The sequence below is a fragment of the Eptatretus burgeri genome, chromosome 7 (genome assembly GCF_056783735.1).
Source record: "Eptatretus burgeri isolate ZD-2024b chromosome 7, Ebu_testis_v1, whole genome shotgun sequence".
NCBI classification, from domain to species: Eukaryota; Metazoa; Chordata; class Myxini; order Myxiniformes; family Myxinidae; genus Eptatretus; species Eptatretus burgeri.
Genome location: NC_140967.1, coordinates 90,849,876 through 90,874,776, shown reverse-complemented (window position 1 = coordinate 90,874,776; position 24,901 = coordinate 90,849,876). Strand labels below are relative to the sequence as shown.

Here is a 24,901-nt window from a genome sequence, read left to right as displayed (position 1 = left end):
GGGATGATGGGTTATTATCCAAGGAACATTTGATTAGATTTTGGGAGTGATCGGCTCAAAGGTCAAGGTCAAGGAAAGGTAAAATTCGTATTTTTTACCATAGCGCGGTCAATTTTGATCTAATTGGCATGCAACCGATGCCAAAATGTTCAGAATTCATTGCCCAATCTTGTGATGGGCGACAAGACACAATTACGTCATTACCCTTGTTAGCGGTTGGGGGTCAAAGGTCAGTGGGGTCACGACCTTTCAAAATATGCGGTTTTTGTCATAACACGGTCAAATCAAAACCGATTTGCATGAAATCAACACCAAAATGTTCACTGTTCTGTTCCCCCCACTCTCATGCCAAGAACAAAAAAGTAGCGGAGGCGAAGGTATGCGCTCTACCGAGTGCCTATTCTAGTTGTGAATATTTCCCTGCTTGCATATTCGCGTCAAGTCTTGCCTTTGTCTGTATTTTACTGTTAATAAATTTATTAGAAATGTGCCCAGTCCGTTTCTGTTCGTTCTTGCATTGGTCCAGCATGGTCCGGGTCTGAGTATAAACGGGGTTTCATCCCCGGTAATCGGCCTATCATAGCCGGGACGTCCTGGGCAGGCCCCGCTCGACTGCAACAAGCCGGAAAGGTAGGTGGCAAAGCAGTAGTCGGTAGTGTGAATCTACCGCTGCCGGTAGAGTAAATCCGGTTCGACCAGGCGTTCCGAGGGCATGGCTTCCCCGGTAGTTTAAATCGCATAGCTACTTGGGCAAATTGGCTTGAGACAAACAGACCCTACGCTACGCCGGTGAGATATTGGCGACCACGGTCGGATTATAATCGACCCGTCGGCTCGCGGAGTTATCCGAGCGACGGCCTACAATTCTGGGGAGTCTGGTGGAGACGACGTAGTTTCCCCCACCTTGCGGTCGTTCTCGCCACAATATGTAAAAAAAACCACTCCATCGACCTTGTGTTCGGAGTTCCTCCATGTTGGTTCGAGCAGTGAAAAGTGTTGGCTGACATTTTGTGTTCTCTTTGGAATATCATATCTTTGAATTGCATTTTGTGAATTTTTCACTTGAATTCCATATTTAAAGAGTTATATTTAAAAGGTAGAGCCTTTGTGGCTCTCCTTTTTGTGTACTTTATCCATGCGGAACTTCGTATGGAATTTGGAGCAGGCCGTGTTTGCGACACAGGATTGGAGGCTACTCAGCCAGTGATTTAATAAGCTTAGAGGGAAACCAACCATTACCTTTTAAATGTGAAAAAAACAAATTTACCTGATGCTTTTATGGAGTTGGGTACACCTGGAACATACGACATCAAGAATTAATGCTCGGGCAACACGTTATCTTGTTATGCTCTGGTAACACACAACCTTGGTACGGCAAGGATGGAGACACAGACGTACAGTTCGAGTAGGTTTTAACTTTCAACCTCAGCAGCGTATGAGCGATCGCGTTTTCCTTTGTCCTCGTGGCTGTTTATCTTAATATGATCCGGGTTTGTTTTTGAAACGTTGTCGCGTATCGCTGTGAGTTTCAAAGCTGATAACACCCGATTTCCAAGCCATTTGCCATATTAACACGTTCTCTAAATTACAGAGCCCTTTTTTTTTACCAGTCACACGACGATTCTAAAAAAAAAACAAGTCTGAAGACGACGATGGTTCACGAGCGGTATTTGATGTAGATCGTTTCAGAAGTCAAGGATGAGACAATGTGATAATGTTTGACCAAGTTATAAAAATGATCAACATGATGTGGTCCGAGTGACAGGTTATTAGCTGCAAAATGTCGAAAACCCGGTTTCGTTCAACAACTTTCAAAATTTGACCTTTGCATAACCTTTAAAGGTCACAAAACAATGTTGTGGACATTAAAACAAGGAAACAGGATACGTGCTTTCGCTTATTGGAGTTAGTTCGTCGAAGAAGGTCGAAAACCCGGTTCGATTCCCACAACTTTGAAAATTTGACCTTTGTGACCTTTAAAGGTCAAAGGTCAAGGATTATGACCTTTGGTGCAAAACTTCCTCTGGAACATTCCAGGAACAATATAACATCATATATATGGCATTTAGCACTAATCGGATTATCCATACTTAGATGAACTCAACGTAAAAACAAACTTGAAGGGGGTGCCATATGGCAAGGTGTTCGAGATAGAGCAAAATGGTTTCAAGACTTTAGGTGGGGAATGACCTCAAGATTATGCACAAAAAATATTGTCATCCGAGCTCTCAAAGTTTGGGCGGTCGTATAATTTTTATGTCAAAATTCGAAATTTTCGAAGTTCATGACCTTGTGACCTTGAGGAAAATGGAAAAAAAAAAAAAAAAAATCGAGCTCTGTGGGGCTATGCAGGTGCCATTGGGCTAACCAAATACCGAACCCCCTGCCAGATTCGACAAACCCCCGAGGAGAAGATGAAAATTGAAATCGGCTCCCCCCTAAAAACACAATTCGCAATTTTCTAAGTTCGTGACCTTGTGGCCTTGACCTTGGGACGAAAATGAAAAAAAATCGAGCTCTGTGGGGCTATGCAGGTGCCATTGTGCTAACGAAATACCAAAACCCCTGCCAGATTCGACAAACCCATCGGAGAAGAAATTTATGTCAAAATCGCAATTTTCTAAGTTCGTGACCTTGTGACCTTGACCTTGAAACAAAAATGAAAAAAAAAACGAGCTCCGTGGGGCTATGCAGGTGCCATTGGGCTAACGAAATACTGAAACCCGTCAGATTCGCCAAACCTCCTCGGAGAAGATGCAAATTTAAATCGGCTACCCCCTAAAAACACGTTTTTTTTGGGCGTGGCTCCGCCCAAAATAAGCGCACCACGCCCATTTTCAGGAAAACACAACTAGATCATGATATAAACCTCCCACCAAAATTTCATCAGGATCAGATCAAAACCCACAGAGCTATGCTCGGGACAGACAAACAGACAAGCCGGTAGGCGGACATGGGTAGTCACCTACCCAATAGAACCTGACACGATGGGCCCGTTCGATGGGGAATGACCTGAGGATTAAGCACAAGAAAATTCATGATTCTAGCTTCAAGGGTTAATGCTGCAGATTGTTTTTTCATTAAAATACCCCCACATTTAGAGGTTTTTCGGCCGTTGCTAGGCAACGGAGGGGTCTATAGCAATGGTTCTTTCTCACACATAACTCGGACATACCATGCAGCTACCATACCAGTTTCATGTATATCTGACTCATAGTCTCTGAGATATAACGAACTTCGTTTTTTTATTGTTTTCGACCAGGGTTCATTCAAAGTCTATCTTCTCCGACAGTTTTCATAGGATCCGGCTGGAAATTTTGGACAATATGGCTGAATGTACTGCCCACAATCGTTCGTGGCACGATTTTCGAAAAAAAAATTTTTTTAATGATTTTTCAAAAAATTTCAAAGTCCCATTGCTAGGCAACGGTGGTGTCCAGAGCAACGGTTCTCATTTTCACACAACTAGGTCATGGTATGAACCTACCCACCAAGTTTCATCGAAATCACCATTGTATTAACGGAGCACTGGACCGAACAGACATACATACAGACAGACAGAGACAAACATATCGACGGAAAAACTGATAAGGGTAGAACAAATTTCAAAAAAATTTTGATAAAAAAAAGTTTTTTTTCGACTGGATTGACTACCCAACAGACAGACAGACAACAATAACGAATATAGTGGTCACTTATTTTTTCGTGAACCAATCATAAAAAAATAATGTATATATAAATGTTGAAACATCTATAATACAACGTTGTTTTTTAAAAAATTATTTATTAAAATTCCCCCAAAACAAGGGTTAAAGCTACACAAGGTTTTTTGGGTTGGATACAAGAACGTACTGTAGTCGGTAATCACACTGACTTCAATCTGCTGATGCGATAAACAAAAAATTGCCGATTTCAGCCAAGTGTGTGTATGTGTGTATGTGTGTATGTGTGTATGTGTGTATGTGTGTATGTGTGTATGTGTGTATGTGTGTATGTGTGTATGTGTGTATGTGTGTATGTGTGTATGTGTGTATGTGTGTATGTGTGTATGTGTGTATGTGTGTATGTGTGTATGTGTGTATGTGTGTATGTGTGTATGTGTGTATGTGTGTATGTGTGTATGTGTGTATGTGTGTGTGTGTGTGTGTGTGTGTGTGTGTGTGTGTGTGTGTGTGTGTGTGTGTGTGTGTTTTATTAAGCACAACATTCTCTCTGCTAACTCCCTGACCCAAACCCCTCTCTCTCTCTTTGTCTTATCCTTGTCCCACCCCTCCTAATATAGTCCAGCATCCTCCTCCCACACCTCTCACTCTTCCCTTCAATCACTCGGCGTCTCGGTATTTATAGTGTGACCAGACGAAAATGGATTTCAGACATTATTCTGTTTCCATCTTCACTGATATTCCATGCAGAAACATTTTGATGAAATTGTATGAATCGTAATTAATGCTTTACTGCACATCTGCCTTCCCTTCCCTCACCCCTCCTCACCCTCTCACTCCCCCCCCCCTATTTTTTTTCTCCCCCTCTGTTTTCCCATCAGCGAAGCGACGGGTGGTATTTGCTGGTTTGAAATAAAACACAAACAATATCCATTGCATGAATAGTACATCCTGCTTATATTGAATAAATACAAAGACAAACTTTCTACTGAACAGTTTTACCCCACTAGGGCGATTTCCACACCAATATGTAGGCCTCATTGAAACTTTCTTGTTGCGTGGTTGGACCATTGTGAGCATCCCGTTTGTAGAACTTTGACAACGCCTTTCGTAAATCCCCAATATTTCTACAAGAGGCATTCCTGCCATCTTTCCCTAAATATATAGGCCCTTTCACAAGCCCCTGCCCAACATCACGCGATTGTGCAATAACAAGGTTTCACCAACCGACAACTGTCCCGGTAAATGAGTGCAGCATTCTCCATGTAGTGAGCTGGATATTGCCTCTGGTTCCCTGTCTGTAGAAACACTGACAGAGCAGCCATTTCCTGCAAGGGAACAGGGTGGGTTGAAGGGTCACAGTCATGACAAGTGAGAGAAAAACCAATGCAGAATGTATTAAAATTTATGATGGTCAAGTGTTGAAGGTATTGCATTCTCAGAAGTCATAAGTTAATCTGACTACCTCTAGTCGGATTTTAAGCATTTACATTCTAGGCTTTTGGAAACGGAGCTCGTCTCTGGAGGAGAATTGCTAGATCACAATCAGATTGTTGGCAAAAACCCACCTATCTCATTATTCAGGGAGGTAGGGCAATCTGCCAAACCCAATGGGTTGGGGAAATGGACAATGTAAATGAATGAATGATGATCAGTATCCAGAGGTGGGGGGAAGGGGGAGTCAACTTGATGGTTGGTAGAGCTTGTGCACGAATCAACAGCATACCATGGCACCAGCAGCATGTATAGAGGCCTGGTCATTCTGGAATTCCTTCTTCGCAGAGTGGTAACATGTGTACGCTAGCTCATACAGGTGCATCAGGAAGCAAAGGTCCCCCATTTTTCGGAGCTGCAGCTCTGGAGCTTCAGGACTGTATCTGCAGAGGGGGATGGATGGCAGACGTATGAGGCCGCTTGTGGTCCTCGCATTGCAACACGAAACAAAATGTTTCTCCAACTCACGTGATGCCAGATGGACCCCGGGGCTCAGATCCAGGCCGCTCTGGCGTCTTGGACCCACCAAACCACTTACGCGTGACAGTCATAAGGGAGCGGCTCAAACCCCTCCTGGACACCAACTAGGGCAAAGACCGAGGGATTTAAGAGGGTGGGAAGGAAAGTTGAAAGCACTTAAAGCACTTCACATAAATAAAAGTACTTTTCAAGCTTAGGAAAACTTCACAGCCCAGAACCAAGAGCTTGTGTTTACATCGATCTTTAATTGACAAGGAAGGATCTCTGTTAACATGTTCAGCATGCACCTGCCATGAGGAAGGTTGCCACCCCCATTGTCTCACCTGATCATTAAGCTGCCGAATTGTGCGCTCAATGTGAGGCAGCAACCCATGTACGGTGAAGTCTTGCACAAACTGGCGCAGTCGTTCCTGATCCTCCAGGGAAAGGCAGGCACCATGGGTTACCATGGCAGCCATACCCACGGCCCGTCCCTCATTTTCATCACCGGCACCTTCAACCTCCGGCAGATGGGATTTCTTAGTGCAGTCCGACTCAGTTTCCAATTCTTGTGAAGTCACTGATGACAGGTAGACATTCGGAAGGTGGCAACGTGTTAAGCGTTCCACCACCAAATAGAGGCAGGAAAACAAACACAATGAATGTGCAAAAACAAGGACATCAAAGCAACAACTCCACAATAGTTGTTAGGCTTGTTGGCAAGGTTGTCACTACAATTTATTGGCATGCTCAGTGATATTGTTACGTTTGTGGGGAGATTAGACATTCCCATAGAACAGAGATAAATGTATAGAATAGCACGGTCCATGTACAAGTAGTTAGCCAATTTCGATGTAATAAGTAGGGGCACGTCAGCTTATTGATCATCTTGTTTGAATGTGCACCATACAGGGGGTGGTGCATGGTAATTAATTAGGGATGATGGTTGAGGAAATTGTGCGTATAACCCCCTATGTAAACCTCGACTGGGAACACCGGGAGACTTTGCAAGAGAGAGGGGCGGATCTTTGAATGCCTCTAGGGGGAGCAGCCGAAGATCACACGGGAGCCGTGCGTTTTGCGAGAGGGGCTGTTTAGAAGAGAAAGAGTTCAGAGGAGAACAGGGGCTGAGGGGAGCAAACTGGCGGGAGGAGAGCTTGGAGGAGATTGTCCTGCTTGCCTGCAGTCGCCCTGTGCCTGTTCGTCGTCTTACCCATTATCTTCATCATCGCCTGCCCTGTGCCATCCTTCCACCAGCTACCAACGGAGTCGAGTCCCCCAGTTTTGTCCCTTTCCAGTCTGATTGAATGAGGAGTCTCCTTTCTGGAATGAGGCACCTTAGTTCATTTAAATTTCTTTTATTCTCATTGTATACAATTATTTATCAATTGCATTCCCTTCCTCCCATCCCAACCCACCATCTCCTCACGATCAACATCCAATGGTTCTTTTTGTTTGGGTTACAGGAAATAAACCCGTTGCTTTTACATGAGCTAAGGTACTTGTCTCTTCGGTTCTCGCACGCACAAACCCACCATCAATTGGGAACATCACCTGAGGGAGTAAAAAGCCAGTTCGGCCCATTCTTCCAGCATCGGTGTTAATTGACCTGGATATGACAATGTTTATGAGGGAAATTACAACAAAAGTTCCAGTGACATCGTGTAATTATAGAGTTCAGATTTTAACAAAACGAACGATTGGCCCAACTGGTGTTCCCATCTGAACGCACATCACGATGCTGGGATCTCGGGTTAAAATCAATATGCAGTCAGTGGTGTGCCCATTTATCCATCGTCAACCATAACTCCATGGCACGACGGGTTGCTAAGCAACCACAGACGCTGTCTGAGATGCTTAACTGAGGTGGGGTCCAGCATACAAATCCCGCTTTACCTTCCTGGCAAATTGATCAACCCAGATAAGGATTGTGCTTCCCGATGCCCCACTGCTGTCAATCAAAACGGCTGAGTGATACCGCAAGTGGAACGTTGGCCAATATTAAACCATAACGAAATGGCAGGGCGGAACTCCGGTTCACTATTACACACAATGGTCCAACCAATGGAAAGAGACGATCGGGCAGATGATAAAGCAGTTCATAAGGATTAATTAATTATCAAAGGCATGCATTTACAAAGCAAACAGTGTCACAAAAGAAGGCTCTTACCCCTCACACGCAAACCCAATTAATCAGTCAACTCATCACAATTCCGATACATAAAGGAGCCTCAATCATTCAGGGGGAAACAAGATAAGAAAGAGTGATAGACAGGAAAAGAGATTTGGTCGAGGCATAGGGTCTGCCTCTCGCTCATCCAATGCAAGCCGGCAGGCTCATGTTGGTTCCAATGCAAGAAAGGGGAGGGGGAGATAGAAGACGAGGGTAGGGGATGTAGTGCACAGTGTAGGGAGAGGTGCAGGTGAATCCCTGTCGTGCTGAAGGGGAAAGTGTGAGATGCGAGTCGGGAACCCAGTCCCAAAAATGATGAGGGCTCTTGTCCGTTCAAAGTGAACAAAATAGATGCAGGGCAAGCAATGGCGTCCAGGGAAACTCCACTGGTTTGCCAGATTCTCAGCTCTCCGCTGCACCACATTTACCAGCCCATTCATCTTCTCAGGTTCAGTCTCGGTTCATCATTTCCCCAGACGTGCAAGCTCTCGAATACCCCAGATGCATGGAAGTTCTCAGCACTTGAATTCACTGGCTTATATGGTCCAGCACAACTACGTTATTTGTTGCAAAAGACGTTGTGGTATTTCCAACGTCGACTAGTGACATGGTCTCCGGATTGGGCAGCCTCAAGCGCAGCTTGAGCTTCGTGCATGGCTGCCTCCCTACTGGTCCATTCTTGCTTCAAGGAGACGCTCATTGACTGAACCCAGTTCCTCCAGTGGTGCCGATCCTCAAAGCGGGGAAATCGGTCGTCTACGTCGTCGCTGGAGGCCTGCTCATCCCCCGGCGCTACACTATGATGTTCTTAATTTGCTTTGATTTGCAGTAGCTGAGTGGGTCAACGCTAACTTGTGATGTTCTTCGTCGATTAGATTCGTAATGTCAAGTGTTACAGAGAGAAGAGATATATACAGTATATATCTATATACACACCTGACCGGTCGAAAGTTTAAGAACACACCCATTTTTTACTGAAATTTAAGTAAAGTCCAGTGAATAACCTGAAATGGTACAAAGTTAAGCAGTAAACTACCAGAGGTTATAAAAAAGTTTAGGTTACCAAAAACTGAAATATAATGTAAATTTCAGAGTTGTTAAAAAAACTTTTTTCAGAGAGTTTTTTCAGATAAAAAAATTTCAGAGTTCCCTTTTCAGGGAACAAGAAATGGATTAGCAACTGCAGCAATGGAAGTAAATTAAGCCTTGAAAGTTGATGCAAACAATTCCTACAGGTGTCCCAACTTTTGTTGATTAGTTACAAACCCTCTGTCTGTATAAAAGCAGTGTTGGAATAGACTGTGTTGCTACACCCTCTGAAGCATTATTTGGACAATATTGCACTGCAGGAAGTAGTATATTGCTATAATAATGGCAAGAAAAAGACAAAAAACAAGGAAGACAGACAGACCATTATAACCCTTAAAAGTGGAGGTGTTTCCTTTAGAGAAATTGCAAAGGAGCCAAGGTGTCAGTGAGTACAGTTTCCTACACTATCAAAAGGCACTTGGAAACTGGAGGAAACCGACAGGAAGAGGTCTGGCAGACCTAAAGCCACAACACAATCAGAAGACAAGTTTCTGAGAGTCAGCAGCTTCAATCACAGCTTAATACTGGTCAAAGTAAGGAAGTCTTAGTTTCAACTGTGAAGAGAAGACTTCAAACTGCAGGTTTGACAGTTCGAGTGGCAGTAAGAAAGCCATTTCTAAGATAGAAAAATAAGAAAAAGAGACTTGCCTGGGCCATGAAGCACCACCAGGGGACTACTGAAAAATGGAAGAAGGTCTTATGGACCGATGAATCAAAATTTGAAATCTTCGGTTCATCACGCAGGGTTTTCGTACGCCGTCGAGTAGGCGAAAGGATGGTTCCTCAGTGTGTGACACCAACTGTCAAACATGGAGGAGGAAGCGTGATGATCTGGGGCTCTTTTGCTGGATCCAGTCGGTAACTTGCACCCTGAACCAAAAGGGCTACCACAGCATTTTGCCTCACCATGCAATACCCTCTGGTCTCTGCCTAGTTGGTCAAGGGTTCATCCTACACCAAGATAACGACCCAAAACATACCTCCAGGCTATGTCAGAACTTCCGTTGAAGAAAAGAACAAGACGATAGGCTTCAAATCATGGAATGGCCAGCACAGTCTCCAGACCTAAATCCCATCAAGTTGGTTTGGGATGAACTGGACAGAAGGGTGAAAGCAAAGCAACCGACAAGTGCAACGCATTTGTGGGAACTTCTGCAACAGTGTTGGGAAGAACTTTCCGAACAATATTTGATTTCCATTGAAGAAAGAATGCCACGAGTATGTTCGGTTGTTGTATCTGCAAAAGGTGGCTACTTTGATGAGTCAAAAATTTAGATTAAATTTTGTTCAACAAAACGATTCCATGATTTTTTTTAACTGCAATTGTTTATTTGTTCTATGCTTTAATTTCAGAGTACATTGAAACATTAAACTGCTTAAATTTCAGTAAAAACTGGAAAAATTGGGGTGTTCTTAAACTTTTGACCAGAAGTGTATATGGAGAGACAGAGACAGAGACAGAGACAGAGACAGAGACAGAGACAGAGACAGAGACAGAGACAGAGACAGAGACAATCACAAAGGGGTGCAAATCTTCCACACACACAATGCATTTCCCTTTCCACCGATAGGAGGGGATATATAATTTAGTTAGACAAGATTACTACAGATATAATTCCATTTGGGATTTATTTTGTATTGATATACGCATCTCACCGAAGTCTCAAAAAACAATTAAAAAATAAAATAAAATTTAAAAATTACCCCCGTGTGGGGGTGACGGTCATCTCTATAATACCCCAAGTTCTCAATGTTCAGTTATGACCCAAGACTACTGCGCAGTTCTACTGCGCAGCTCGAACTGCGCAGTTTGGTTAAAGATGACTCGGAATTTTGGCGCGCGCGCACGAAATTATATTTTGAAAATAAATGCCGACGTTTACATTTCGGGTTTTGAAACTTTTGCACCTTCGGCGGAAAATGCATAAATATAAAAGACAAAAAATGTGTTTTATATTTATATTTAATTTCTCCTTCCTTCTTTGCGAATCGCATCGGCGTTTTTGGCCATCTTCCAGATCACGTGACCATCAAACGGGAAGGAAATTCAAAAATCTGTCCGGTAAGATACAAGATAATATTTTTTCTATCATAATCAATAAACAGTTGCCGAATATCTTGTAGAATGGCAGACTAGATAGGTTTTGAAAATGGCGATTTTTATAACTTACGTGACCTCATGACCTCATCCCTGACCTTGAACCCGGACAAAAGTTATATCGTTGTGCAACACTCATCGACCTCTACCCACATACTAAGTTTCATCAAGATCGGAAAGAAAAATTGTTGACGGACGTACATTTGGTCCAGCTTTATTAGGTCATCTCGGTAGAGATGACCTAAAAATGTGTTTTATAGCGGACGAAGTGAACTTAATACTTAACGCGTGCAGATGAGAGAATAGGAAATAACAACAACAACAACACATTACCCCTAGCTATTTTGAATCCGTGTCGTTAGCTATGACTTTTTGCTTCCGGTTGTTGTTAAACGCAGTGCGGTGTATAAACACGATTGGTTTTTATTTCTATCTTGTGAATATTACTTAACGCGTGCACATGAGAGAATAGGAAACAACAAAAACAACATAATACCTTGGCAATGGTGAATCCGTGTCGTTGGCTATGACCATTTTTGCTTCCTTTTTTCGTTTTGTTGCTGTTTTTTTTTTTTGTTTCCGGTTTTTGTCATGGGGAATGATGCATGCCGGGAGATCATGACCGGAAGTGTTTATTTATTTATTCAATTATTTTTTTTCCCAAAGTTAATTTTATACTTCCGAAGGTGATTTTTTTTTCATGACAGGAAGTGTTTATTACCTTCGCAAACTTCGTTTGACGAAGGTTTTGTATTGACCCCTGTGTATTTATTTATTGGTAAATATGTGTGCGGACAACATTGTGCAAAAACTGCTGGACCGATTTGCATGAAATTTTCAGAGATGATGTGCAGTTACTCGAGGACGCCAGGCGAAGCTTTTGGGAGCAATCGGATTAAAGGTCAAGGTCACGGTCACGAAAAGGTCAGAATCGTTTTTTCGTCATAACGCGGTCTATTTTTATCCGAACGAGATAAAACCAACACCAAAATGTTCATTACTCAATTCTACATTCTAGGCTATGCCACATGAAAGTGTGGCTTAATTACCCTAGGTAGCGGTTGAGGGTCAAAGGTCAAGGGGGTCACCAAAAATGGTATTAACAATGTTTTGGATCACTTTATACAAAAACTTTACAGCGGATTAGCTTGAAATTGTGCGGGAAGGTTTGTTGTCATGAAAAGACAAATCGAGTAGATTTTTGGAGCGATCGGATCAAAGGTCAAGGTCAAGGTCACAAAAAGGTCAAACATTTTTATTTTCGCGATAACACAGTCAATTTTATTCCAATTTACATCAAATTAATGCCAAAATGATCAGTATTCAATGCCCTATCCTCAAATATAACACATTATATGGTGTTGATGTAACCCGAGTTAGCGGTTGGAGGTCAAAGGTCAAGGGGGTCACCACAAAGCATTTTTCATTGGGCAGCGTCGTGGACAACATTACGCAAAAACCACTTAGCAGATTGTCATGAAATTTTGTGGACTTGTTTGACATCATGAGAGGACAAATCGATTAGATTTTGGGAGCGATCGGATCAAAGGTCAAGGTCACGGTCATGAAAAGGTCAAAATCGTTTTTTCATGATGAAAACGGTTAATATGTTTCAGATTTACATCAAATCAAGTCCAAAATGTTCAGTATTCAAATCCCAATCCATTGATATAGCGTATGGTATAGTGTTTGCAACCCTAGTTAGTCTGTGGAAGTCAAAGGTCAAGGGGGTCACCAAAATGGAGTTTTTGATTGGGAAGCATTGTGGACAACATTACACAAAAACCACTTCGCAGATAGTCATGAAATTTTGTGGATGTGTTTGGCATCACAAGAGGACAAATTGATTACATTTTGGGAGCGATCGGATCAAAGGTTAAGGTCAAGGTCACAAAAATGTCAAAATCGTTTTTTCACGATTAAATTGTCAATTTTGTTTTGATTTATAGCAAATTAACTCTAAAATGTTTAAAATTAAATTCCACATCCTCTAATACGACACATGGTGTAGTACTTTTGTCACCCAAGGCAGCGGTTGGGGGTCAAAGGTCAAGGGGGTCACACAAATTCACATTTATATCGGAAAGCGTTGTGGACAACTTAACGCAAAAAAACAAAACGCAGAGAGGCTTTACTTGTTTTGGATTTGTTTGGCATCATGAAAGGACAAATCCATTAGATTTTGGGAGCGATCGGATCAAAGGTCAAGGTCACAAAAAGGTCAACATCGTTTTTTCATGATGAAAACGGTTAATATGTTTGCGATTTACATCAAATTAACTCCAAATTGTTCAGTGTTCAATTCCCCATCTTCTGAAATGACACAAGGTATAGTACTATTGTCACGCTAGGTAGCGGTTGTGGGTCAAAGGTCATGGGGGTCACGAAATGCATATTTGTATTGAGATGCGTTGTGGACAACTTAATACAAAGGTAATAATAATAGGCGGATCGGCTGATATTTTTGTGACATGTTTGACATCATAAAAGGACAAATCGATTAGATTTTGGAAGCGATTGGATCAAAAGTCAAGGTCACAACAAGGTCAAAATCATTTTTTCGTGATAAGTTTCAAATTTGTTCCCATTTACATAAAATCAACGCCAAATGTTCAGTATTCAATTCACCACCCTCTAATATGACACGTGTACAATGCTGTCACCCAAGGGAGCAGTTGGGGTGGGGGGGGGGAGGTTGCTGTAACACTGTCACTTCTGCTGTAGTTTACATCGACTTAACGCCTAAATATTCGGTATTAAATTTTAAATCCCCGGAAGTGGCAAAGGTCAACGAGGTCACTTTTATTGAACGTCAATGGCTGCAAAGGAGACAACTGTACATGAACATCAGGCACTAAATCATGTTGTAAATATGCTTCATATTTTTGGTGTCAGATTAATCCCTAAGATATCTATTTGATGCTGAAATCTTCGTAATCATATATTATTTTGGTATTGTTTGCACTCTGATGACGTGTTAAATTACACATTGCATTCAAAATATGATTACGTCACCCTAGCGTGGGGTTTTCCTGCTGATGTCATCTAAATCATCAAATCTACTGTTCTCATTACATAACCTTGCGTGGGGTTTCCCGCTGACTTCATCTGCATAGCATTCACTGTTCTATTTGCATTGCATTTCGTGGGTTTTACCCGCTGACGTCATCTGCATAGCATTTACTGTTCTATTTGAATTGCGTTTCGTGGGTTTTCCCCCTGCTGACGTCATCTGTATAGCATTTACTGTTCTATTTGAATTGCGTTTCGGGGGTTTTCCCCCTGCTGACGTCATCTGCATAGCATTTACTGTTCTATTTGAATTGCGTTCCGTGGGTTTTCCCCCTGCTGACGTCATCTGCATAGTATTTACTGTTCTCTGCATTGCCTTTCGTGGGTTTTCCTTGCTGCTGACGTCATCTGTATCGCATTTACTGTTCTATTTGCATTACTTTGCGTGGGTTTTCCCCGTTGCTGACGTCATCTGCATAGTATTTACTGTTCTCTGCATTGCCTTTCGTGGGTTTTCCTTGCTGCTGACGTCATCTGTATCGCATTTACTGTTCTATTTGCATTGCCTTTCGTGGGTTTTCCTTGCTGCTGACGTCATCTGTATCGCATTTACTGTTCTATTTGCATTGCCTTTCGTGGGTTTTCCCCCTGCTGACGTCATCTGTATCGCATTTACTGTTCTATTTGCATTGCCTTTCGTGGGTTTTCCCCGCTGCTGACGTCATCTTCATAGCATTTACTGTTCTATTTGCATTGCCTTTCGTGGGTTTTCCCCCTGCTGACGTCATCTGCATAGTATTTACTGTTCTCTGCATTGCCTTTCGTGGGTTTTCCCCGCTGCTGACGTCATCTGTATCACATTTACTGTTCTATTTGCATTACTTTGTGTGGGTTTTCCCCATTGCTGACGTCATCTGCATCGCATTTACTGTTCTATTTGCATTGCCTTTCGTGGGTTTTCCCTGCTGATGTCATCACATAAAAGTTTCTTCTCTTTACATTGCCTTGCGTTGGTTTTACCGATGAAGTCATCTGCATCGCACCTACTGTTTTCTTTACATACTGATGACGTGTCACATTACACTTTACAGTCATAATATATATGCTTACGTCAGCCTTGTACGGGATATTTATGCTGATGTCATATTGTTAACATGCATTTAATTCGAGTTTACATTACACATTGTAGTCACCTCAGTGTGGCTAGTTCCGCGCTAATATCAGCACTTTAACTGGCACTGTGCAGAAGAACTTTCAACAGAAGATTCCGCCGCAACACTCTGAAGCAAAGAAACAACTCAATATCAAAATGCCGCGTTCAAGGTCTAAAAGTCTTGAACAAAGACGCAAAGAGAAAAGGGACGCTGAGCGTGTCCATCGTCACCAGAAATCGGCAGAAGAAACTGCAGATTGTATTGACTCACGAAGAGATTGGAGACGTAAACGAGCGGACTCAGCTGATCAAACACAGCAATACTGCACTTCTGATAAAACCGCGCCCACACCAAGGGACATCGAATCGCAACCTGACACTGCTGAGCGTACAGAACGTGTCAGACAACTTCTCCAGAACACCAGCATGTCACGTTCAAGGTCACAAAGTTTTGAACAAAGACGCAAAAACAAGAGGGACGCTGATCGTGTTCGCCGTGAGCAGGAATCTGCAGAAGAAACTGAATGTCGTCTTGCCTCAAAAAGGGAATCGGCTCGGGCAATCAGGCGGGGGGAGTCACTGGATGAAACTGAACACCGTCGCGCAACTCTTAGAGATACAGCGCGAAAAAGAATGCAAGAAGAATCCCATGATGACAAAGAACAACGCAGAGAACGTGTCCGCCAATCTGTCAAACAATATCGTCTGCAACAAACACCAGAGGAGGCATTGTCACGGAATACAACTGAGAGAGACAGAATGCGTACACATTACGAAATGGAAACACCACAACAGACAGCCTAGCGCAAATTCTCAATGAGACAAAGAATGCAAAACCAAATTGAAGCTGAAACCCAAGAACAGACGGACAAATGCAAATCTTCAATGAGACAAAGAATGTAACATACATATGAAGTACAAACTCCTGAACAGACAGATCAACGCAGAATCTCAAACAGAGAAACTACAAAGAGAAGGCGGCGTTTAAAAACCTCTTTTGAACCAACTGTTGCAGAAAGCGCTGAAAGTTTCAGAACCAAAATAAAAGAGGGACCGATTTATGCATGCTGCTCTTGTCACTGCCTTATGTACAGGACATCTGTTGCACAAATTAACAGTGATAACAAAATCCTTTCACAAAATCCGGATCGTGGACTTTAAATTTGCGAAATTCCCGAGCAGATTTAGTGGAATTTTAGTTCCTCATTTCACTCTCATGCCATGTTCAAACTAGTGGCTGCGGCGAAGGTATGCGCTCTAAGAGTGCCCGTTCTAGTTTAGTATTTAACATTACCGGGAGTGATTTTGAAACTCTTTCCGGAACTTTTAATTTCTTTTATTCTTGACCAGAAATGATCGTTTATTTATTCAATTATTTTTCTCCCAAAGTTAATTTTAATAAAGATATCTCCCGCATCATCAAAAAATATTTTTTAATCGTGATTTGCATTATTTGTTCGCTGATCCCGAATCCAGGCCGAAGTAACCGGAAATTGCGTCAAAATAATCAGCTGTGCGGTGCTTACATGTACCACGGTATAGTTGGCAATTATACAGTTGTGAACAAGTTTTATGTAAAGTCAGAAGCGAATGTAAGAAGAATTCTACGTTCGCTTCTAGGCTTTGCCTATTCCATATTATTTATATTTCATTTCTCCTTCCTTCCTTCTTTGCGAATCGCATCGGCGTTTTTGGCCATCTTCCAGAACACGTGACGATCAAACGGGAAGGAAATTCAAAAATATGTCCGGTTAGATACAAGATAATATTTTTTACTATCATAATCAATAAACAGTTGCCGAATATCTTGCAGAATGGCAGACTAGATAGCTTTTGAAAATGGCGATTTTTATAACTTACGTGACCTCGTGCTTGACCTTGACCGGACAAAAGTTATATCCTTGTGCAACACTCATCGACCTCTACCCACATCCTAAGTTTCATCAAGATCGGAAAGAAAAATTGTTGACGGACGTACGGACGGACGGACATTTGGTCCGGCTTTATTAGGTCATCTCGGTAGAGATGACCTAAAAAGGAACAATATAAAAACCAATTTGAAATATGTGACATTACCTAATGCACAGACCAAGGCATTTGTGAACAATTTCCCATGCACAGAAAATACTTCCATGAAGTCCAATCTGAATCACAATACTCAAACAGTCATTACACCTCCACCTATCCATATCAACCTCAATCCCCACCTTTCACAACTGCCATCTCGCATCTTTCACCATCTCGCTCGCCTCTTCTGACAATCCATCCATCCATGCAACTCCATTTATCCATCTCTACCTCCAATCCCCCTTCCCCTCATTCCACAAGCACCTCCAGCCCCTCTCCAAACACACCTTGATGTTACGATATAGTATACTCAATAAGACAGATCAGGTGTACAATGGTTGAAATAAATTTGAAAACTGTTTTCTCGAGATGAATCCGAAGACATTACCACCATAGTGTTCGTTTGTCGGCACAGACACTGGTTCCGCATTCCATGCGTCTTGTCCACTGCTCGCAACGGTCCAGCCATCACACAGCCTCTGCAGGTGACATGCTACCGGTTTACACATGTACATGTCAACGCCTCAATCACTTCCCATACCTCAAACCTGCCAACAGTCCCAAATGCAGCAGATTTTGTCACATGACAAAACTACCAAGTATCACCTAAAGCCGCACTCACTACCCACCACCACCAGTACCAAAAATCATCCCAAAATGATGATTGCACCTGCAGCTGCAACTTTGGGCAACGTGCCATGTACTGACTCCATGGTTCTGGAATCTGATCATCACGCTGGCTGCCAGGAAGAAGAGAGTTGATGCGCAGAAGGGAACAGGCACTAGAGCCATATAACTGTTTGATACCATCATAAATCTTTTCGGCCCTGCAAAGCACAACATAGACATCACTCATCACATGTGTGTCATTTACACGTACAATATTCAGCTGATTTTTAAAGCATCTGAAAGCACATGCAAGAACTTGTACATCACCACACATAGGACAAGGTCATTCGGCTAAGACACTGCATCGTTGTGCTTTTATATTCATTGCAAGGATATGGATGACAATGTGCAAATGTACGCAGCGTATGGCATTTGAACCTGGGATCCCAACACGAGTAAAATGCTGGGATCAGAGCGTTTAAAAATGCCAATCTAAAAGATCAGGATTGACAACACATTTCACTCAAAGCTGTTAAGATTTACGTTCCTGAACCGTGTGCACGTTTTGCGACGGTAACTGTGGGGGCGCGGGATACTCTCCACACATGGCTGACCTTTGCAAATCCCCCGTGCCAATATCATGCAGCAGCACGTAGTGCTTCAAAGTGTTGGGACTGAACCACTTGGGGTGGGGGCACTCTCCACTGTGCTGCACCCGGTGCTGTTCGCGTGACAGCTGATGGAATTCGTCCATCGGGTCTTGGTGGTTTGACGAGACCACAAGGAGGCCTGCACCATGACATCAAGGAAGCCACAGCTTGGGAAACTTGAGACTCAACAAGAGATGAGCAGGGAAGAAGCCATTAATCAACGAGTTAAAAGTTCTACGTACGTCATTAAAATAAGAGAAATACCCAGCTTCGAGCACCGCTTTCACGTTCACGTTCAAAACAACCGATGGTACTGGATTGGAAAGTTTCGCTGCTCCCACGGCTCGTGATGATGTAATCCAGCACACTCCCACCTGGTGCTTGTTCAGATCTCCAAAAGAAGAGACAAATTGTCCGGAAGTTTGCAGACGTGTACACTTTCAAACTGGAGGCGAACGTTTTACCTCTCAGCTTGGGAAGTACAGACAATGGAATCATTTTGGGAGATAATTTGATAAAAACAGAACCTACGTTTAGAATGGGTGCTCGGAGGAAGAACAACAAACTTATAAAAAATAAAAAAATATTAAAAATAGGTAAAAAACTCACTTGGCTGAAGCTGTTGAGCTTTAACAAAGTGAGTTTTACCTTCTTTTTTAACAAATACTACTACTACGACTACTACTACTACTTCTTCCTCAACAGCCCCAATTATTCACACCTTGTGGGGTCAGATGAGGAATGTTTTTGCCCCAAGTCTCACATCAGGCTTGACAACAGAGCGAAGGGTGGTTTGGTCTGGGTTTGGCAATTTGTTCAGGGTGTCCACGATAACTCTGTTATTTGTCGCAAAAGACATTGGGGGATCTCCAATGTCCACCAGCTGATGCAGGCAGATGGGACACCCAGCTTAACTGCCGTCTGAGGGAAGGGTGCACTTGGTGATGCAACGCCATACCTGCGAAGCACCAATCGAGCAGTTTATAGCGGGGACGGGAATCGAACCCAGACAAGACAGTTTAGAGGTGAGTGCACTCCATCCACACCGTCCCGTCCTGTCTATCATAATTGCCACCACCTGCTCCACGATTGTTATTTGCAGACACGTTAAGGCTCACATGTTCACCAAGGACATTAAGAAACGTGTGCTTTCATTTCTACGACAAGGACAGAAGTAAATGACGGACAAATAAGCAGAGAAGATAGGATTTGAACCAGGGAGCTGTGAGCTCCATATGGGAACATGAAAAGGTGCTCACACTCATCGTCCATGCGTACTTTCAATTACCCAACGTCTTCTGCTGGTTTTACAGGCATTAATCTTCTCGTGGTTCACAAGAAGGCAAGTAAGAGTTATATCGGCGACATCCAGTGCCGTCACAACTTTTGTCACGACACCACCAACTAAACTGTCCAATAGCAACAAGCAATACGCTGCAAAGAACAATCGGCGAAGGATACAGGCCAGGTAGTGCCGATGACACTCATGGTCTCCAACAGGAAATACCTGGAAGAAAGCCTCCCTGTATGTCTCAAACCAGGGTGTCGTGGCTGCACAGAGGTACAAATGAGATCTCAAAATCATTTGCGAACAAAATATTAAAATTTAACCACTGAACGTAACGCGACATCACATCTGATAGTGCGCTTTAAATACGACTGCTCTGCTCTCCGAATGAAACAATACAAACACAATGGAATTGCAATCGACTCACTGTTGATGTTCAGATCGTAACTTCCAACCGAGACAACATCCGTTATAGCTCCATCTCCTGAGAAGCTGTTGAAGACGGTGTCACTGAGCAACTTGTGAGTCACAGCCAGAGGATAGGGGTGCGTCGTCAACGCAGAGATGCACAATCGCAGATTCTTTACAGGTTGCAATTGGTTACTCGGATCTCGAATGTGCACTGTAACAGGAAGAAGGTATGAGGATGAACATCAAGCTAATGGATGATCGAAGATGCACCACACCATTGTAGAGAAGCTTCAGCTACGTCACCATCTTAATAATCAAATTCAAGAGCGAAGTCTTTGGAAAACTATTGAAAAAAAAAAAAGTCCAATTAAAGTAGAGGGCGGCGAGGGTCCCGGCACGGGTCGAGCGGCCGTGAGGGCGGCGAGGGTCCCGGCACGGGTCGAGCGGCCGTGAGGGCGGCGAGGGTCCCGGCACGGGTCGAGCGGCCGTGAGGGCGGCGAGGGTCCCGGCACGGGTCGAGCGGCCGTGAGGACGGCGAGGGTCCCGGCACGGGTCGAGCGGCCGTGAGGGTCCCGGCACGGGTCGAGCGGCCGTGAGGGGCGGCGAGGGTCCCGGCACGGGGCGAGCGGCCGTGAGAGGGGGCGAGTGTCCCGGCACCGGGCGAGCGACCGTGAGAGGCGGCGAGGGTCCCGGCACGGGGCGAGCGACCGTGAGAGGCGGCGAGGGTCCCGGCACGGGGCGAGCGACCGTGAGAGGCGGCGAGGGTCCCGGCACGGGGCGAGCGGCTGTGAGGGCGGCGAGGGTCCCGGCACGGGGCGAGCGGCCGTGAGGGCGGTGAGGGTCCCGGCACGGGGCGAGCGGCCGTGAGGGCGGCGAGGGTCCCGGCACGGGGCGAGCGGCCGTGAGGGCGGCGAGGGTCCCGGCACGGGGCGAGCGGCCGTGAGGGCGGCGAGGGTCCCGGCACGGGGCGAGCGACCGTGAGAAACGGAGAGGGTCCCGGCACGGGGCGAGCGACCGTGAGGGGCGGAGAGGGTCCCGGCAGCACGGGGCGAGCGACAGTGAGGGGCGGAGAGGGTCCCGTCACAGGGCGAGCGACAGTGAGGGGCGGAGAGGGTCCCGTCACGGGGCGAGCGACCGTGAGGGGCGGAGAGGGTACCGTCACGGGGCGAGCAACCGTGAGGGCAGCGAGGGTCCCGCACGGGGAGAGCGACCGTGAGGGGCAGCGAGGGTCCCGGCACGGGGTGAGCGACCCTGAGGGGCAGCGAGGATCCCCGCATGGGGCGAGCGACCGTGAGGGGTGGTCGCAGTGTCGCACGGGACAAGAGACCGTGAGGAGGGGTGAGGGTCCCGGCAGGAAATGAGACCGTGAGGAGGGGGTGAGGGTCCCGGCAGGGGATGAAACTGTGAGGGGCAGCGAGGGTCCCGGCACGGGGCGAGCGACCGTGAGGGGCAGCGAGGGTCCCGGCACGGGGCGAGCGACCGTGAGGGGCAGCGAGGGTCCCGGCACGGGGCGAGCGACCGTGAGGGGCAGCGAGGGTCCCGGCACGGGGCGAGCGACCGTGAGGGGCAGCGAGGGTCCCAGCACAGGGCGAGCGACCGTGAGGGGCAGCGAGGGTCCCGGCACGGGGCGAGCGACCGTGAGGGGCAGCGAGGGTCCCGGCACGGGGCGAGCGACCGTGAGGGGCAGCGAGGGTCCCGGCACGGGGCGAGCGACCGTGAGGGGCAGCGAGGGTCCCGGCACGGGGCGAGCGACCGTGAGGGGCAGCGAGGATCCCGGCACGGGGCGAGCGACCGTGAGGGGCAGCGAGGGTCCCGGCACGGAGCGAGCGACCGTGAGGAGCAGCGAGGGTCCCGGCACGGGGTGAGCGACCGTGAGGGGCGGTGGGGGTCCCGGTACGGGAAGAGGGACCGTGAGGGGCAGCGGGGGTCCTAGCACGGGGAGAGGGACCCTGAGGGGCGGCAGGAGTCCCGCACGGAGAGAGAGACCATGAGGAGGCGGCAGGGGTCCCGGCACGAGACGGGAGACCGTGAGTGAAGAGGTGGTGGCGGTGTTGCACGGGACGAGAGACCGTGAGGAGGTGGTGGCGGTGTTGCACGGGACAAGAGACCATGAGGAGGGGGTGAGGGTCCCGGCAGGGGATGAGACCTTGAGGAAGGGTGAGGGTCCCGGCAGGGGACGAGAGACCGTGAGGAGGAGGTGAGGTGGTCGGCAGGGGACGAGAGACCGTGAGGAGGGGGTGAGGATCCCGGCACGGGGCAAGCGACCGTGAGGGGCGGTGGGGGTCCCGGCACGGGGAGAGGGACCGTGAGGGGCGGCGGGGGTCCCGGCACGGGGAGAGGGACCCTGAGGGGCGGCGGGAGTTCCGCACGGAGAGAGGGACCGTGAGGAGGCAGCGGGGATCCCGGCACCGGGCGAGCGACCGTGAGGGGCGGCGGGGGTCCCGGCACGAGACAGGAGACCGTGAGTGAAGAGGTGGTGGCGGTGTTGCACGGGACGAGAGACCGTGAGGAGGTGGTGGCGGTGTCGCACGGGACAAGAGACCGTGAGGAGGGGTGAGGGTCCCGGCAGGGGATGAGAGACCGTGAGGAGGGGTGAGGGTCCCGGCAGGGGATGAGACCGTGAGGAGGAGGTGAGGGTGTCGGCAGGGAACGAGAGACCGTGAGGAGGGAGTGAGGTTCGCGGCAGGGAACGAGAGACCGTGAGGAGAGGGTGAGGGTCCCGGCAGGGGACGAGCGACCGTGAGGAGAGGGTGAGGGTCCCGGCAGGGGACGAGCGACCGTGAGTAGGGGGTGAGGAGGTCGGCAGGGGACGAGAGCCGTGAGGAGGGGGTGAGGAGGTCGGGAGAGGACGAGAGACGGTGAGGAGGGGTGAGGAGGTCGGCAGGGGACGAGAGACCGTGAGGAGGGGGTGAGCAGGTCGGCAGGGGACGAGAGACCGTGAGGAGAAGGTGAGGGTCCCGGCAGGGGAAGAGAGACTGTGAGGATCCCAGCGGGGGACGAGAGACGGTGAGGAGGGGTGAGGGTGTCGGCAGGGGACGAGAGACCGTGCGGAGGAGGTGAGGGTCCCGGCAGGGGACGAGAGACCGTGAGGGGCGGTGAGGAGGTCGGCAGGGGACGAGAGACCGTGAGGAGGGGTGAGGATGTCGGCAGGGGACGAGAAACCGTGAGTAGGGGTGAGGGTGTCGGCAGGGGACGAGAAACCGTGAGGAGGGGTGAGGGTGTCGGCAGGGGACGAGAGACCATGAGGAGGGGTGAGGGTCCCAGCAGGGGACGAGAGACCGTGAGGAGGGGGTGAGGGTCCCAGCAGGGGATGAGACCTTGAGGAAGGGTGAGGGTCCCGGCAGGGGACGAGAGACCGTGAGGAGGAGGTGAGGTGGTCGGCAGGGGACGAGAGACCGTGAGGAGGGGGTGAGGATCCCGGCACGGGGCAAGCGACCGTGAGGGGCGGTGGGGGTCCCGGCACGGGGAGAGGGACCGTGAGGGGCGGCGGGGGTCCCGGCACGGGGAGAGGGACCCTGAGGGGCGGCGGGAGTTCCGCACGGAGAGAGGGACCGTGAGGAGGCAGCGGGGATCCCGGCACCGGGCGAGCGACCGTGAGGGGCGGCGGGGGTCCCGGCACGAGACAGGAGACCGTGAGTGAAGAGGTGGTGGCGGTGTTGCACGGGACGAGAGACCGTGAGGAGGTGGTGGCGGTGTCGCACGGGACAAGAGACCGTGAGGAGGGGTGAGGGTCCCGGCAGGGGATGAGAGACCGTGAGGAGGGGGTGAGGGTCCCGGCAGGGGATGAGACCGTGAGGAGGAGGTGAGGGTGTCGGCAGGGAACGAGAGACCGTGAGGAGGGAGTGAGGTTCGCGGCAGGGAACGAGAGACCGTGAGGAGAGGGTGAGGGTCCCGGCAGGGGACGAGCGACCGTGAGGAGAGGGTGAGGGTCCCGGCAGGGGACGAGCGACCGTGAGGAGGGGGTGAGGAGGTCGGCAGGGGACGAGAGCCGTGAGGAGGGGGTGAGGAGGTCGGCAGGGGACGAGAGACCGTGAGGAGGGGGTGAGGAGGTCGGCAGGGGACGAGAGACCGTGAGGAGGGGGTGAGCAGGTCGGCAGGGGACGAGAGACCGTGAGGAGAAGGTGAGGGTCCCGGCAGGGGAAGAGAGACTGTGAGGATCCCAGCGGGGGACGAGAGACGGTGAGGAGGGGTGAGGGTGTCGGCAGGGGACGAGAGACCGTGCGGAGGAGGTGAGGGTCCCGGCAGGGGACGAGAGACCGTGAGGGGCGGTGAGGAGGTCGGCAGGGGACGAGAGACCGTGAGGAGGGGTGAGGATGTCGGCAGGGGACGAGAAACCGTGAGTAGGGGTGAGGGTGTCGGCAGGGGACGAGAAACCGTGAGGAGGGGTGAGGGTGTCGGCAGGGGACGAGAGACCATGAGGAGGGGTGAGGGTCCCAGCAGGGGACGAGAGACCGTGAGGAGGGGGTGAGGGTCCCAGCAGGGGACGAGAGACCGTGAGGAAGGGGGGAGAATGTCGGCAGGGGAAGAGAGACTGTGAGGATCCCAGCGGGGGACGAGAGACGGTGAGGAGGGGTGAGGGTGTCGGCAGGGGACGAGAGACCGTGCGGAGGAGGTGAGGGTCCCGGCAGGGGACGAGAGACCGTGAGGGGCGGTGAGGAGGTCGGCAGGGGACGAGAGACCGTGAGGAGGGGTGAGGATGTCGGCAGGGGACGAGAAACCGTGAGTAGGGGTGAGGG

At 48.0% G+C, this 24,901-nt stretch overlaps 1 protein-coding gene across 4 annotated transcripts in view; it reads right to left on the bottom strand.

Moving 5' to 3' along the window:
• Positions 1 to 24,901, bottom strand: part of TRAPPC8 (trafficking protein particle complex subunit 8) — a 97,680-nt gene that overhangs the window by 70,837 nt on the left and 1,942 nt on the right. For 3 of the 4 annotated variants that reach the window (XM_085889575.1, XM_085889577.1, XM_085889576.1), the window contains exons 2-10: positions 20,182 to 20,376; positions 19,928 to 20,017; positions 18,431 to 18,605; positions 17,884 to 18,034; positions 17,596 to 17,692; positions 5,960 to 6,195; positions 5,625 to 5,740; positions 5,389 to 5,539; positions 4,890 to 4,990 (exon numbers count right to left, since the gene is read on the bottom strand). In XM_085889575.1, coding sequence (XP_085745701.1) covers positions 4,890 to 4,990; positions 5,389 to 5,539; positions 5,625 to 5,740; positions 5,960 to 6,195; positions 17,596 to 17,692; positions 17,884 to 18,034; positions 18,431 to 18,605; positions 19,928 to 20,017; positions 20,182 to 20,376 — 1,312 coding nt within the window. Of the gene's footprint in view, positions 1 to 4,889; positions 4,991 to 5,388; positions 5,540 to 5,624; positions 5,741 to 5,959; positions 6,196 to 17,595; positions 17,693 to 17,883; positions 18,035 to 18,430; positions 18,606 to 18,708; positions 19,901 to 19,927; positions 20,018 to 20,181; positions 20,377 to 24,901 lie in introns of those variants that run through there. The other variant, XM_085889578.1, reaches the window with a different exon arrangement.